Genomic DNA, 12544 nt, shown 5'->3' on the forward strand with positions numbered 1-12544 from the left:
TAGTTTAGTGGTTAGAACACAAGCATTACTTTGGGTCCAACACTGAATTTTGGTTAAAAAAAAAAATTATTCCTGTGTTTAGTTTTTTCTCTGACATATATACCCATCGTAAAGGGCGCTTATTAAGCCTGCTTGAATATGGTTAAAAATGAGGACAAACTGGTTTCATGAAACTTTATGATCGAAAGTGCAAAGCAAAAAAATGCAATTGCTTATTGGCCTCTAAACTCAAAGGGCTGAAAAGCAAGGTCTTTCTATAATTATATGCCAGAGTTAATCAGTTCACAATACACAACAGCGTACCCTTCTAATACCAAAAACTGGATTGGTCAGGAAATCTAATAATTCCTCCCCATTCACATGACACACCTGTGGTAAAATTTTCCAAAAAGATCACTGATATTTTTTTGGTAAAATCCTGCAGAGAAACTGGCCCAGAGAGATCCCCTTTTACCATAGACAACAACAGACATTTGAAATTCGTATTCTCATGGTGATTCATGTATGAAAATATATATTTCCTTCGTATTTTATTTTAAGCCTAAGAAACAGCAGATTGGTTCTATATAAACCAGTTCAAATTTCTTATAAAACTTTAACGTATCATTTCACTATTCCACTACACGAAGCGTCAGTAAAAACAATGGAAGAGTATGTTACAATGACAGATTAACAATAAATAAAAAGAGATATGTCAGCCTCAATAGGACAACCTAGAGTCTCCATCTCGCACCAGAATTTGAATTATTAGGGTCGTCCCTTCAGGTGTCTCAGTGCTAAGATGGCGTCGAGACCGTGAGTGACCGTCAGCACGAATCCGAGGACCTGGAAAAAGAAGTCAAGATTGTGAGTTGAAGGTAACATGCTCGCTCTCTCTCTCTCTCTCTCTCTCTCTCTCTCTCTCTCTCTCTCTCTCTCTCTCTCTCTCTAAGCTATAAATTCTACGTCACAAAATTTACTCGAACTCTAGATTTCGTGTTTCAGTTGATTATGGAACTGGAAAAGCAATAAGATTGTTAAAAGTTGGTATGCTCTCTCTCTCTCTCTCTCTCTCTCTCTCTCTCTCTCTCTCTCTCTCTCTCTCTCTCTGGTTTATAACTGACACTAATGAATACAAGAAACTGCAGAATCTGTCATTAATTAAAATGACTTGAACCCCACAATGGCAGTTCATGCAGATGAATAAATGTCTAAGAAAACACGAAAAATAGTTTTTGGTAACTCACATAAGCAGCTGTCATTGCCGGGTACACCGTGTAGTAAGCAGTCACTCGATAGTGAGGATACAGGTACGTCTGTACAGCCCACGACAGGTGACATGAACAGGCGAAGTACAGGGCGCAGATCAGGAGGTTGAAGACTAATTCCTGCGAGAAGGGAAGAAGAACGGGTCAGTTTTCGTTTATTTTTATCGTTTGGAACTTGCAGGTTGATTTAAGTGAAACCTACATCACATATTCTCACTTCTTGACGTCAGCTGTAGGATGCATTTTTGAAGTGATATGCCGGCCAGTGTTTACATAGTGGGCGCTTCTTCTTCTTTGACAAAACTGATACAAAGATATGATTCATAACATAGAGGACAAGAAATGTTAATATTTTGTAACTATTATGTAAACCAGATATAGATTTATACAGGTATGTCTGTCAGTGTGTTTGTGTGTGTATGGTCCTCGTGGTATTTTGTCTGCTTTGAGCTGACTGTTCCCACAACATTATCTTGTCCACTAGAAGCTGACAATGATGTTTCCAATAAACTACCTAGGTTGTTTTGAAGCTGACTATAGAATAGAATATAAAATTTAGGCCAAAAGCCAAGCACTGGGAATTATGAGGTCATCCAGCACTGGAAAAAATTGAGGGTAGAAATGTCTGAAAGGTATAACTGGTGGAAAACTTCACACTTGCAATATGAAGCTATTGTTAGTATAGAGGGTGGTTAGCAAGATGGAAGAAAGAGAATATGAATAGGGGTACAGTAATAGAGATGAAAGAGGTTGCAGTTAAGGGCCGAAGGGACGCTGCAAAGAACCTTAAGTAATGCCTAGAGTGTACTGCTTGAGGTGCACTGACGGCACTACCCATGGCCCCCTATTTGATGAAGCTGACTGTAATGAAACCTTATCTTGTCTGCTTTGAAGTTGCTAATAAATTTTTTTGGATGGCTTTTCAACAGACTATAATGTTGTCACTATATTGCTTTGGCTGCTTTCAAGCTGACTATAATGTTTCCACTGCATTAACGTTGCTACTTTGAAGCTGAATAATATTTCCACTACATTATTCTCGGCTGTTTTGAAGCTGACTTCAACCTTGCCACTACAATGTTTTGTCTATTTTGAAGCTTAATATAAGATTGCCACTAAATTGTTTTGGCTGTTTTTGAAGCTGACTATAATGTTTCCTCTTCATTACCTTGGCCTCTTTTAACTAACCATAATGTCACCACTACATTGTTTTGGTTGCTTTGAAACTGACTTCAACCTTGCCACTACAGTGCTTTGACTTTTGAAGCTGATTACAATCTTGCCACCAAACTGTTCTGACTGTCTTGAAGCTGATTTCAGTCTTACCACTACAGTTTTCTGACTTTTGAAGCTGGCTACAATCTTACCACTACAATTTTCTGACTTTTGAAGCTGACTACAATCTTGCCATTACAGTGCTTTGACTTTTAAAGCTGACTACAATCTTGCCACTACAGTGCTTTAACTCTTTTGAAGCTGACCACAATCTTGCCACTACAATATTCTGACTTTTGAAGATGACTACAATCTTACCACTACAATATTATGACTGTTTTGGAGCTGACTAAAGTCTTTTCACTTCATTATTATGGTAACTGACAAGGGACTTACAACTTGATTTAAAAAAAGGGGAAAAAACTGAAAGTAAGGTAAAAAAAAAATTTACTCACAAGAACAGATGCCCTGATGAGATTGAAAGAGTTCGGTGATATGATGTAGCAGAAGACGAGCAGACTGATCACAAAGATTCCTGCAGATACTATGATAAGGAAGAAGTCGAAGGCTTGCCCTATGGTCTCGCTGTAGGGCAAACCGTAGTCAAGCACCAGTATGAGAGTAATGGCCGTCAGTACCTGTAAAGAGAGGATTTCTATATCATGGTGTTATCTTTCCTTGTCCCAGTAGAAGGATAGAGCCCTCAGTGCGCTTCACGCGGAGTACTGCAGGCATTAATTGAGGTTCTTCGCAGCATCCCTAACATAGGCCCATAGATGCAACCCCTTTCATTCCTTTTGCTGTACCTCTGTTCATATTCTCTTTTATTTCCTGTCCTAACAGTTGTTGCATAGTGCAACTGTGAGGTTTTCCTCTTGTTACCCCTTTCAATTAACCTTTCAGCACTGAATTACTCCCAAAGGTCCCAATATTCGTCCTAAATTTTATACTCTCTTCCACTCCTGTATATTCTTGTCACTATAGCTGTCCTAGAGCGAGAGCCCGTGTTGGTATAAGGCCTGCTAAATCTACAAAATTTAGATATCTCATATTACCTACTGTTGACATTGATTCAACAGATGGTCTTCTGATTGTCATGGAAGCAAATCACATTTTGTATTTCCCTACTAAACCCCAACCTTCAAAAATTACTCGTGCTCACAAAGTTTCATTGAAAAAATGAGCAAGAGTTTCCAAAGGCAATTCAGACTGATTTTAAATGGTGTAGATATACATTGTTTCTGTATAATTACGCAGTCACAGTTTCCATGTCATGTTGAAGAGCTAGATTTACGATGTTTTGTAAATGGGCATCATCTTAATACCTATTAGTATATTATTAAAACCATAACAAAACATTAATCACATGGAAAGATTATCACCATCAGGTAAAATACTACACCAACTCTACCAGAAGAAAGAATTACTCTAAAAAAAATCGAAATATGTACACGAAAAAAAAACTGAAAAACTGGTCTCTCTTTGGGGGCTTACCAACTCGATAATTTTCAGCCACCCCGCCTTGGATCTGAGGAAGCCCAGGTAAATCCAAGGGCAGCACCTGCAGCAGCCACAGTCTATGCCTCCTTCTTCGCCGCTGGCAGTGTACGCCGAGGGTTGTACGACCGTTGGTCGACCTGCTCCGACTGTCCACCCGGCAGACATCTTGGCGGATTTCCGATTGATTTGAGGGTTAAGCTTTTCTCTCCTTTTTTTCCTCTCTCGTTCTCTTTTTAGTGGGAGGTTTCCTGCAATGTTAGAAAGAATTAGTGTCGTCATATACATATACTATTTATGTAACCCCAACCCCCTCTCTAATTTTGTATATAAGGGCCTGTCAACTTGAAAATGTACAGAATATACTATGAAAGTACTTGTTCCAAGTCCCTATTTTACTTACCTTTCTACCGTGGAATTAAGGATTATATATATATATATATATATATATATATATATATATATATATATATTATATATATACATATATATATTATATATTTATATGTTATATATATATATATATATATATATATATATATATATATAATATATATATATATAATTATGGGTGTGAATGTATGGGGGATGGTTGCTTTACACAATTTATTCATACGTAACTGGTGTTTATGTTCAAGTATTGTTTCATGTAACCATACAGTGATCTAAATGCTTAAGTCCTGGTGTGTGCGTACATATGTATAGTACATTCATGCACAATGTGTTCGGTAATATGCATGAGCTTATGTATCCATATGTGTGTAAACTCTGTTGTGCTGCTTAATAATTAACATGACCTCATCATCGTAAGAGTGACTAAGTAGTGACGCCATCAAGAGGAGGATGTTTAATGACGTCGTGAAGGTAACCTGTTATATTTATGTCGTCATGGAGAGTTGCCAGTTAGCTAATAAAGAGAGTTGACTAAATTCGCTCGAATGATTCCATAGCTAAACAATTTACATAGAAAATATAATACCTTTAATTTAAGCAAGACTGCGAAGTCTTACGAGACATTCATCTAGTCTAACTGAAATCAAGGATAACTTCTCATCGGTGACATCACTCTTCGAAGTGGTCTGACGACGTCACTGTAGTGACGTCATAACCATGACGCCATCCCCCCCTTCGTGGAGGAATCTCTGGCGAGTTGCGGTTAAGATTCAAAGGTTAACTAAACCCTTTTGCCAACAGCTGTGCTTCCTGTTCATTTACATGCCTTTCGAGTTCGTTCAGTGTGATGCGAAATGATATTATCCTGAACTCGGTCTAAATGTGAACATGACGTGAGGTCTACGAATGCAATTGGAGACATTAGTCTAAAAGCCAGAAAGGTTAGGGAAGGAATTCTTCGGGCATTTATGGCCTAAATAGTGTTGATTGGATCAAGTAGACCATTTTAAACTCCTTTTACACCCACATACACACACACACACACGCAGAGAGAGAGAGAGAGAACGCATTTATTGTCTTCCTGTTTAAGTGAAAGGTCTCAAAGCTCGGGAGATGAACCAAAGCTCAATCCAAGTTCAAAATTAAATACCGAAGTGAGAGGATAGATATTCCTTCCATTGTATATAGGAAATTTTGTCAAAATACCTTATTTTAAAGGAATATATGGTCTGCATATCGAGCAGAAGACAATGTAGCTATTTGACATTTTGTTAGACCAAAAAATTCGGACGAATAGTGACTCGTTCTGTTGGGTGTTGCTAGTAATGTTAAGTAGACCTACATTCTGCTTTTCTGGTGCACTTAATTTTTTAATTTGTTCTCTCTCTCTCTCTCTCTCTCTCTTCTCTCTCTCTCTCTCTCTCTCTCTCTCTCTCTCTTCTCTCTCTCTCTCTCTCTCTCATATAGGAAGCTGGGGCTCCACCCTGTCTCATGTCGTACAAGATCGTGATCACGCTGTTAGGAGAAGCACCTTCATTTGTATCTTATATCAATTTCCTTCTTGAATTGTTTATCCAAACAAGATATAACCACTTTATTTCCAAATACACTTTGTGTGAAACTACTTTATCTACGTACATCACGATCTCGCAAACGGAAGCACAATCAGACACTAAAGGTCCTTGTTTTACTGCAACAACTTTCACCGGAAGCGGCAGTAATAATAGACTGCTGTTTTGAAAGATTGATTGCATGGCCCCACCTAAACTTGTTAAATGAAGTTTTTTCGTGTTAAAAACAGTTCTTAAAGAGTTTTATTTCATTAATTTCGCGTTTACTTCTATGGACAGCGAAGGAGAAAACGAAAACAGGATAAAAATGATCGCCGAATTTGGATGGCGATCACGTCCTACGAGTCACGCCTTCCTGCAGATTTTCAGCTTCGTATTGTGTATTTATTTATAGGAAACCCACTGAAACGACTACATATTAAAGCGAATTAATGAATAAAGCGAAAACAGAATACTATAATACTGCAGATGTATCTTCAGAATGTCTCCCTCGGTACTCGGATGTGAAATCAAACAAGCAAAAATGTAGCCCAAGTCAAAATAGAAACCACATTCTTCTTCCTCTTCGCTTTCTCAAGAGAGAGACGGGGGCGGCGATGGTAACTTTTCGCAAAAGTGAGATCCTTCTTAGATAATGAAGATGAAAAAGCAGTAAAGCAGTGACCATATGTATACTTACAGTTTAAGAGAGAGATATATCCGACCACTCGAAGTTCGCGGGACGAGGCTGACGTGAGACTAACGTTCGGCCAGCGAAGCCACCGACAGCTGCCTCAGAATACCATTTTTTTTTTTTCTTGTCACTGGTCCTCCTAGGGGGATGGGCAGACCCTAGGAGCGCCCCACCCCCGCGCCGTTCCCTACGCTATTTTTGGCATCTGACACCATCTCAACCACCACCTCCACCGCCGCCGCTAGTGGTGCAGTAGGCGGGGCGAAAGAGCCTGATTTTAGGGAGAAGGTAGTATAGTGACGACTTGTTGAACGAGATCTGTCACCGCAGACATATTTAATATCCAATTGCTTGTTTCCTTCACATGGAAAGGAGTATAAACTTTCAAAAAAAAAAAAAAAAAAAAAAAACTTTCAATATCCTTTTATTATGCGAATTTAAGGAGATACTGAAAAAAAAAAAAGTATCACATGAATGAGCTTGTACGATATATATACACACAACTACTTCATCTGGCTATATGAGGTCAGTAGCAACTTTACCCTCAAAGAAACAAATGTCATTTACTGGCGAGGCTAGCGAGTGTCTTAACCACTAGGGTAATATATGTATATATTTGCTTTTTAAGCAACAGGCAAATTGCTGTTGCTTCTTAGAGATTACAATTGTTGCTTGAATTGACTGCATGCATGGGTTTATGCCCGATCTCTCGCACACGCACAAACAAAGGCGTGGCTATTGCGCCTTCTCCTTTTTCTTCTTCTTCTTTTTGGTTTTGAATTGAGTTAGCCTTGTGCCAGCATGGTTTCTTATTCCTTGTAGATCCCGTGATGACTCAGTGTCCTCAAAGTAACACGAGGAAACACAAGGAAGTTCTATACTTGGTAAAACTTTGTAATTTAGATGTTTTTATTTTGTTTAAAGGACGTACACAAGCCATTGATATATATTTTTTCTGTCTAATCTCGTAGGTCTACAAAGTTGGCTGTGGCCTTTTGCCGCCACTCTTTGCTGGGTTTTGCTTTGTTATGCTTTTAAATAAAAAGCATTATAATGTGGAATGACTCCTAACCGGAGTAACTCGCTAGGCCTAGAAAGCTGACAAAATAATAATAATAAAGATAATAATAATAATAAGGAAACCGAAGGAATGATAACAGCGGCACAAGATCAGGCCCTAAAAACCAGATATGTTCAAGGAACGATAGATGGAAATAACATCTCTCCCATATGTAGGAAGTGCAATACGAAAAATGAAACCATAAACCACATAGCAAGCGAATGTCCGGCACTTGCACAGAACCAGTACAAAAAGAGGCATGATTCAGTAGCAAAAGCCCCCCACTGGAGCCTGTGCAAGAAACATCAGCTACCTTGCAGTAACAAGTGGTACGAGCATCAACCTGAAGGAGTGATAGAAAACGATCAGGCAAAGATCCTCTGGGACTATGGTATCAGAACAGATAGGGTGATATGTGCAAATAGACCAGACGTGACGTTGATTGACAAAATTAAGAAGAAAGTATCACTCATTAATGTCGCAATACCATGGGACACCAGAGTTGAAGAGAAAGAAAGGGAAAAAATGGATAAGTATCAAGACCTGAAAATAGAAATAAGAAGGATATGGGATATGCCAGTGGAAATTGTACCTATAATCATAGGAACACTGGGCACGATCCCAAGATCCATGAAAAGGAATCTGGAAAAACTAGAGGCTGAAGTAGCTCCAGGACTCATGCAGAAGAGTGTGATCTTAGTAAGAAAAGTGACGAACTCCCAAGGAGGCAGGATGCAACCCGGAACCCCACACTATGAATACCACCCAGTCGAATTGGAGGACTGTGATAGAAAAAAATAATACTAATAACAATAAAGCGTTTTCATACATCCAAATGAAGAGATGAATAAACTGTCATGACAAGAGGCAGATACAAGAAACTGTGAATACATGCGTACTACATATAAACATACATACATTACTTGCTGTGCTTTTATTTACGGTATATCCGGTTCCGGTTCGTGACGTCATCCTCATGTCACACGCACGGTCTAGTCACACGTTACGATGCGTCAACAGTAATACGCGAAGTTTGAAATAAGATTTCTGTCTCAGTTTTAAGCGGACATTGCTCAAATTTTGAAAATGGTACACTAATATCATTTACGAGTTCCTTGGAGTGAGTACACTAATATCATTTACGAGTTCCTTCGCTTGGGATATAGTATCCTTCAAAAATGATATTAAATTAGGACATGGAGCTGAGAGAGAGAGAGAGAGAGAATGCTCTTTAAAAAGTATGTGATTTTAAGCCAGATCACCTTAGTCTAATTTATTTAGCTTGTCATAACCTTGTATATTTACAATTAATATATTTTTTTATGTTTTTGCACTGAGTGTGGTCACGTGTGGTCTAACATTTTCTTTCCTCTTCATATGTCTATTTTAAAAAAAAATTAACAACCGTTTTCTAATATCTTGAATTAAGAATACGTACATTTAAATTCATAATTTGTAATGCATTCGTAATTGTTTTACTTGTCAATTCTTTATGTATTTTTTAAGAATATTTCAAACTTCTCCTTTTCATGAGCTCTGTTTTCTTTCCTTTATTTCTGTGAGATTTCTTTTCTATTACTGCTCATGATATGCGTGCAACTTGGTCTTCTTCACTTACTCGGGAAGTAAGCCTACTAACTACTTTGCTGTTGATATTGTTGTTCTTGTTGTGGGGTAGGAAAGGTCTATGGAAGAGCCTAAAAAGGTCTGAAAAAGGTGCTTCGGTTTGAGTTAAAGATACAGGAATTTTAGGAAAGGATATTTATGATTTATTTATTAGAATGAAAATGTAAGAAAAAAAAATAATGTGCATGTTGAACAGTTATTTATAATAAAATATTGCTTATTTATTTTAATTTTCGTTGGTGAAACAACGCTCTATTTGACCTTAGATTTTAGCATGTTTCAGTTTCGTTAAGTTAGGAATTAAATGCTTACAACTTATGCGAGAGGGGGAAATCTTGCATGCGTCCTGAGTAAGCTGGCGGTCTGATCACGCCTTGTTCTTCTTATACAGGTCAACGAAAATCTACCCTTTATGTCCAAACTCCACACGAAAGCTTTAATTACACCACCACCGCTTGGGAGAACATCAACAAAGGTCAATGACAATGGCCCAAAATGAAGGTCAGTGGCTAATGACCCAATACAGAGGAAGGGTCGAAAAACGACCTGATTGAATAGGATGCATCTCAAGTTGTTATGTAGAATGGGAGCTTAATGAGGGTCGTCAGCTAGTGCTGCCACCTCGTGAGTGAACACTTCGTTTGCATATGGCTCAACTTTTCGCTACGTCTTTCCTTATGAACAGTGCTAATATTAATACTTTCATAACAATAGAACTAATTATGACCCTGGTATCTATTTACCAGGACTTTGTCTGTTCTAGGATATTGGCAGTCTCATTTTTTTAATGATAATTATCCGTGGCTATTTATTTATTTAATTCCTCTCTCTCATCTTCTTTATACTCTACGCAGGATTTCTCTGTTAATCATTGATAAACAGTCTTTGGAAGTGTCTCCAAATGCTTCTTGTCTATGATTGCACGTCAGTGAGATTATTTTATATATTTGAGATCAATGATTGCAAAAGGGCCACTCTTAAAGTATTAATTTATAATTAATACGATTTTTGAGTCACGGACGCTTATGTTAAGTATATTATACGGTCATCGTCTGAAGTATTCGCTGTCATTTAGTATTTCCTTTCCTTCTTCATAAGCTGTAACAATTATGCTTTCGTCATAATCTTATGATTTATGCCCAAAATAAGTGCTATTAGAATTCAACGTGGATTGCATTTATTTATCAAATCGGTAATAATGCAGCTCAAACTGTTTATGTTTTTTCACAACAGTTGAGAGTTAAGTTTTCACGTTGTTTGAATTATAGTTATATACTATACGTATATGTTCCTTCAGAAAAATATATTTCTGATATTACAACATTAAGGATTTAAGACACGTATTTCAGTAGTAAGTGCCTCCCTAAATATTGTATGTGAAGAAATTGCGAAACAATTGTTATGCAAACTTTGAAATATAAAACAATTTTCTAATAGTTTAACGTTCGTATTTGCTTAAAAATGATTATTTTTATAAAAGATATTGAACATTTTTATAAACTGTCGTACTTTTCAGTTTTCCCGAAGTCGTCCGATACAATCAGTACGGTTGAAAAATTCAATACAGTAATTGTTCAATATTTCATTGTAATATCGTGAACCAAATAAGCTAAGATACACTTGATTTGGTGTGAGATATTTAAAATTTTGTATTTCGTAAAGTAATGGTGCATAAAAGCGTAACTGCAAAGAGGTTGAAGGAACTGTCATAGAAAACGAAAACGTGTTTTAATAGGTAACTAAAGTAATAATTCAATGCGTCTCTTTAGGTAGGGCTTATTTCTTTGCATGTTCAAGAAGAACTTTAGAACATCTATTTAGAGGGATATTCTAAATAAGAAAGAGTAAGAGAGCAATTAGAACCATTTGGGAAGTCTGTTGTGTTATAATAAACCGTCGCGAGGTTATTTTCGCTACAATAACCTCCCTAACCAGTGTCCTCAGAGCAAAAGGAAGAGGTCCTTGTTACACACAATTTAAAACAATTAAAAACCAAATATTTTGGTCAGAGTCATATCGTGCAAAAACAAGGTAGCCATTGGCCTTTCGCGCGTACTACTTCCTCCCACAACCCTTAAGCAGCTTTTAATCTGTCTTATATACTTGGCAAGCATTGAAGCTTTCCGTAGGGGGTTAAGCGGGCCAAGGTCTAAAAAATACTCTTTAGACCTTGAGGCGGGCCACTCATAGTCGATCTGGTCGTACGTTGAGAAATGAGTGGGCGGAGACTCCAAAAAAATGACTGCAAACTTACGTTACTGCTCGGTCTGAACAAAGTAGTCAGTCTTAAGTTGGCAGCCACACAGTTAGAACGTGGCGAAGGAATATCTGATAATGAACCATATATGCTCAGACTGTGCCGTTGCAGCCAATATAACAACAAAAAAAGCCCCGAAAAAGAATATTGGGTCAATGATTGGTTGTTGAAGAAAGAAAATCTCACATTTATTGCTTTTAAAGGAAATACAGGTAGCTCCCAGGGATTGTTATGGTTACGTACGGATAAACGAGGTAACATAAATTTTATAGAAAGATTATAACGGTCATGCAAAAGGACACATGCATAACAAAATCCACAACACCCTATGAAAGGCCAAGTGCCACATTATGCTTCGCAGCAACTGATTGCTCTTACCAAGATGTAAAATTGGCCATATCGCCCAAAGACCTTGGAAGAGTCATGCTGGAAACATGTTAAGCTATTTGGACAACACTCCGCAAAGACTACATAATAAAGATAAATAAAATTCATATTTACATATTTGTATCTTTGACAGAAAATAAACTAGCTTTTAGAAACTCAAAATAATTAACCCTTCTACAAATATACCAAACAATTTGTAGTGTATAAAATTAGTGTAGGAAATTAAAAAAAGGGAAAAGGTAATAAATCTTTGTGTAACCAGTCTTTACACTGTTTCGCAATCAACACCAAGTACCTACAGGAAAATTATAAGGGTGTGAAGGAGGTTTCATTACCTTCCATTATGATTTTACTATTACATTGTCTCCAGTTCTCCTTTAAATCATATATCATTTAGGAGCTTTTTAGCATATATTCCTATTTTGTTTATTTTCTCATTTTTCTTTTACTTTGGAATATAACTGATTAAACGTCCTGAGCAAGGCACCAATTTTTTGTTTTGTTTTAAGAGATTACTTTATGTATTGTATAATATACATTACTATTAAACATATACAGGCGGTCCCCGGGTTACGACGGGTTCGGCTTACGATGTTCCAAGGTTAAGGTGCTTTTCAA

General features: G+C 37.3%; 1 protein-coding gene across 1 annotated transcript; it reads right to left on the reverse strand.

Moving 5' to 3' along the window:
* Positions 1-160: 160 nt before the first annotated feature.
* On the reverse strand, positions 161-6750 carry LOC135201838 (protein singles bar-like). Its single transcript, XM_064231160.1, has 5 exons — positions 6603-6750; positions 3957-4210; positions 2918-3100; positions 1227-1367; positions 161-825 (listed from the first exon to the last, which is right to left on the reverse strand). The coding sequence occupies exons 2-5, from the start codon at positions 4125-4127 to the stop codon at positions 748-750; spliced, it is 573 nt and encodes a 190-aa protein (XP_064087230.1). The 5' UTR covers positions 4128-4210; positions 6603-6750; the 3' UTR covers positions 161-747.
* Positions 6751-12544: the final 5794 nt, after the last annotated feature.

Source organism: Macrobrachium nipponense, chromosome 11, assembly GCF_015104395.2.
Source record: "Macrobrachium nipponense isolate FS-2020 chromosome 11, ASM1510439v2, whole genome shotgun sequence".
Taxonomy (NCBI): Eukaryota; Metazoa; Arthropoda; class Malacostraca; order Decapoda; family Palaemonidae; genus Macrobrachium; species Macrobrachium nipponense.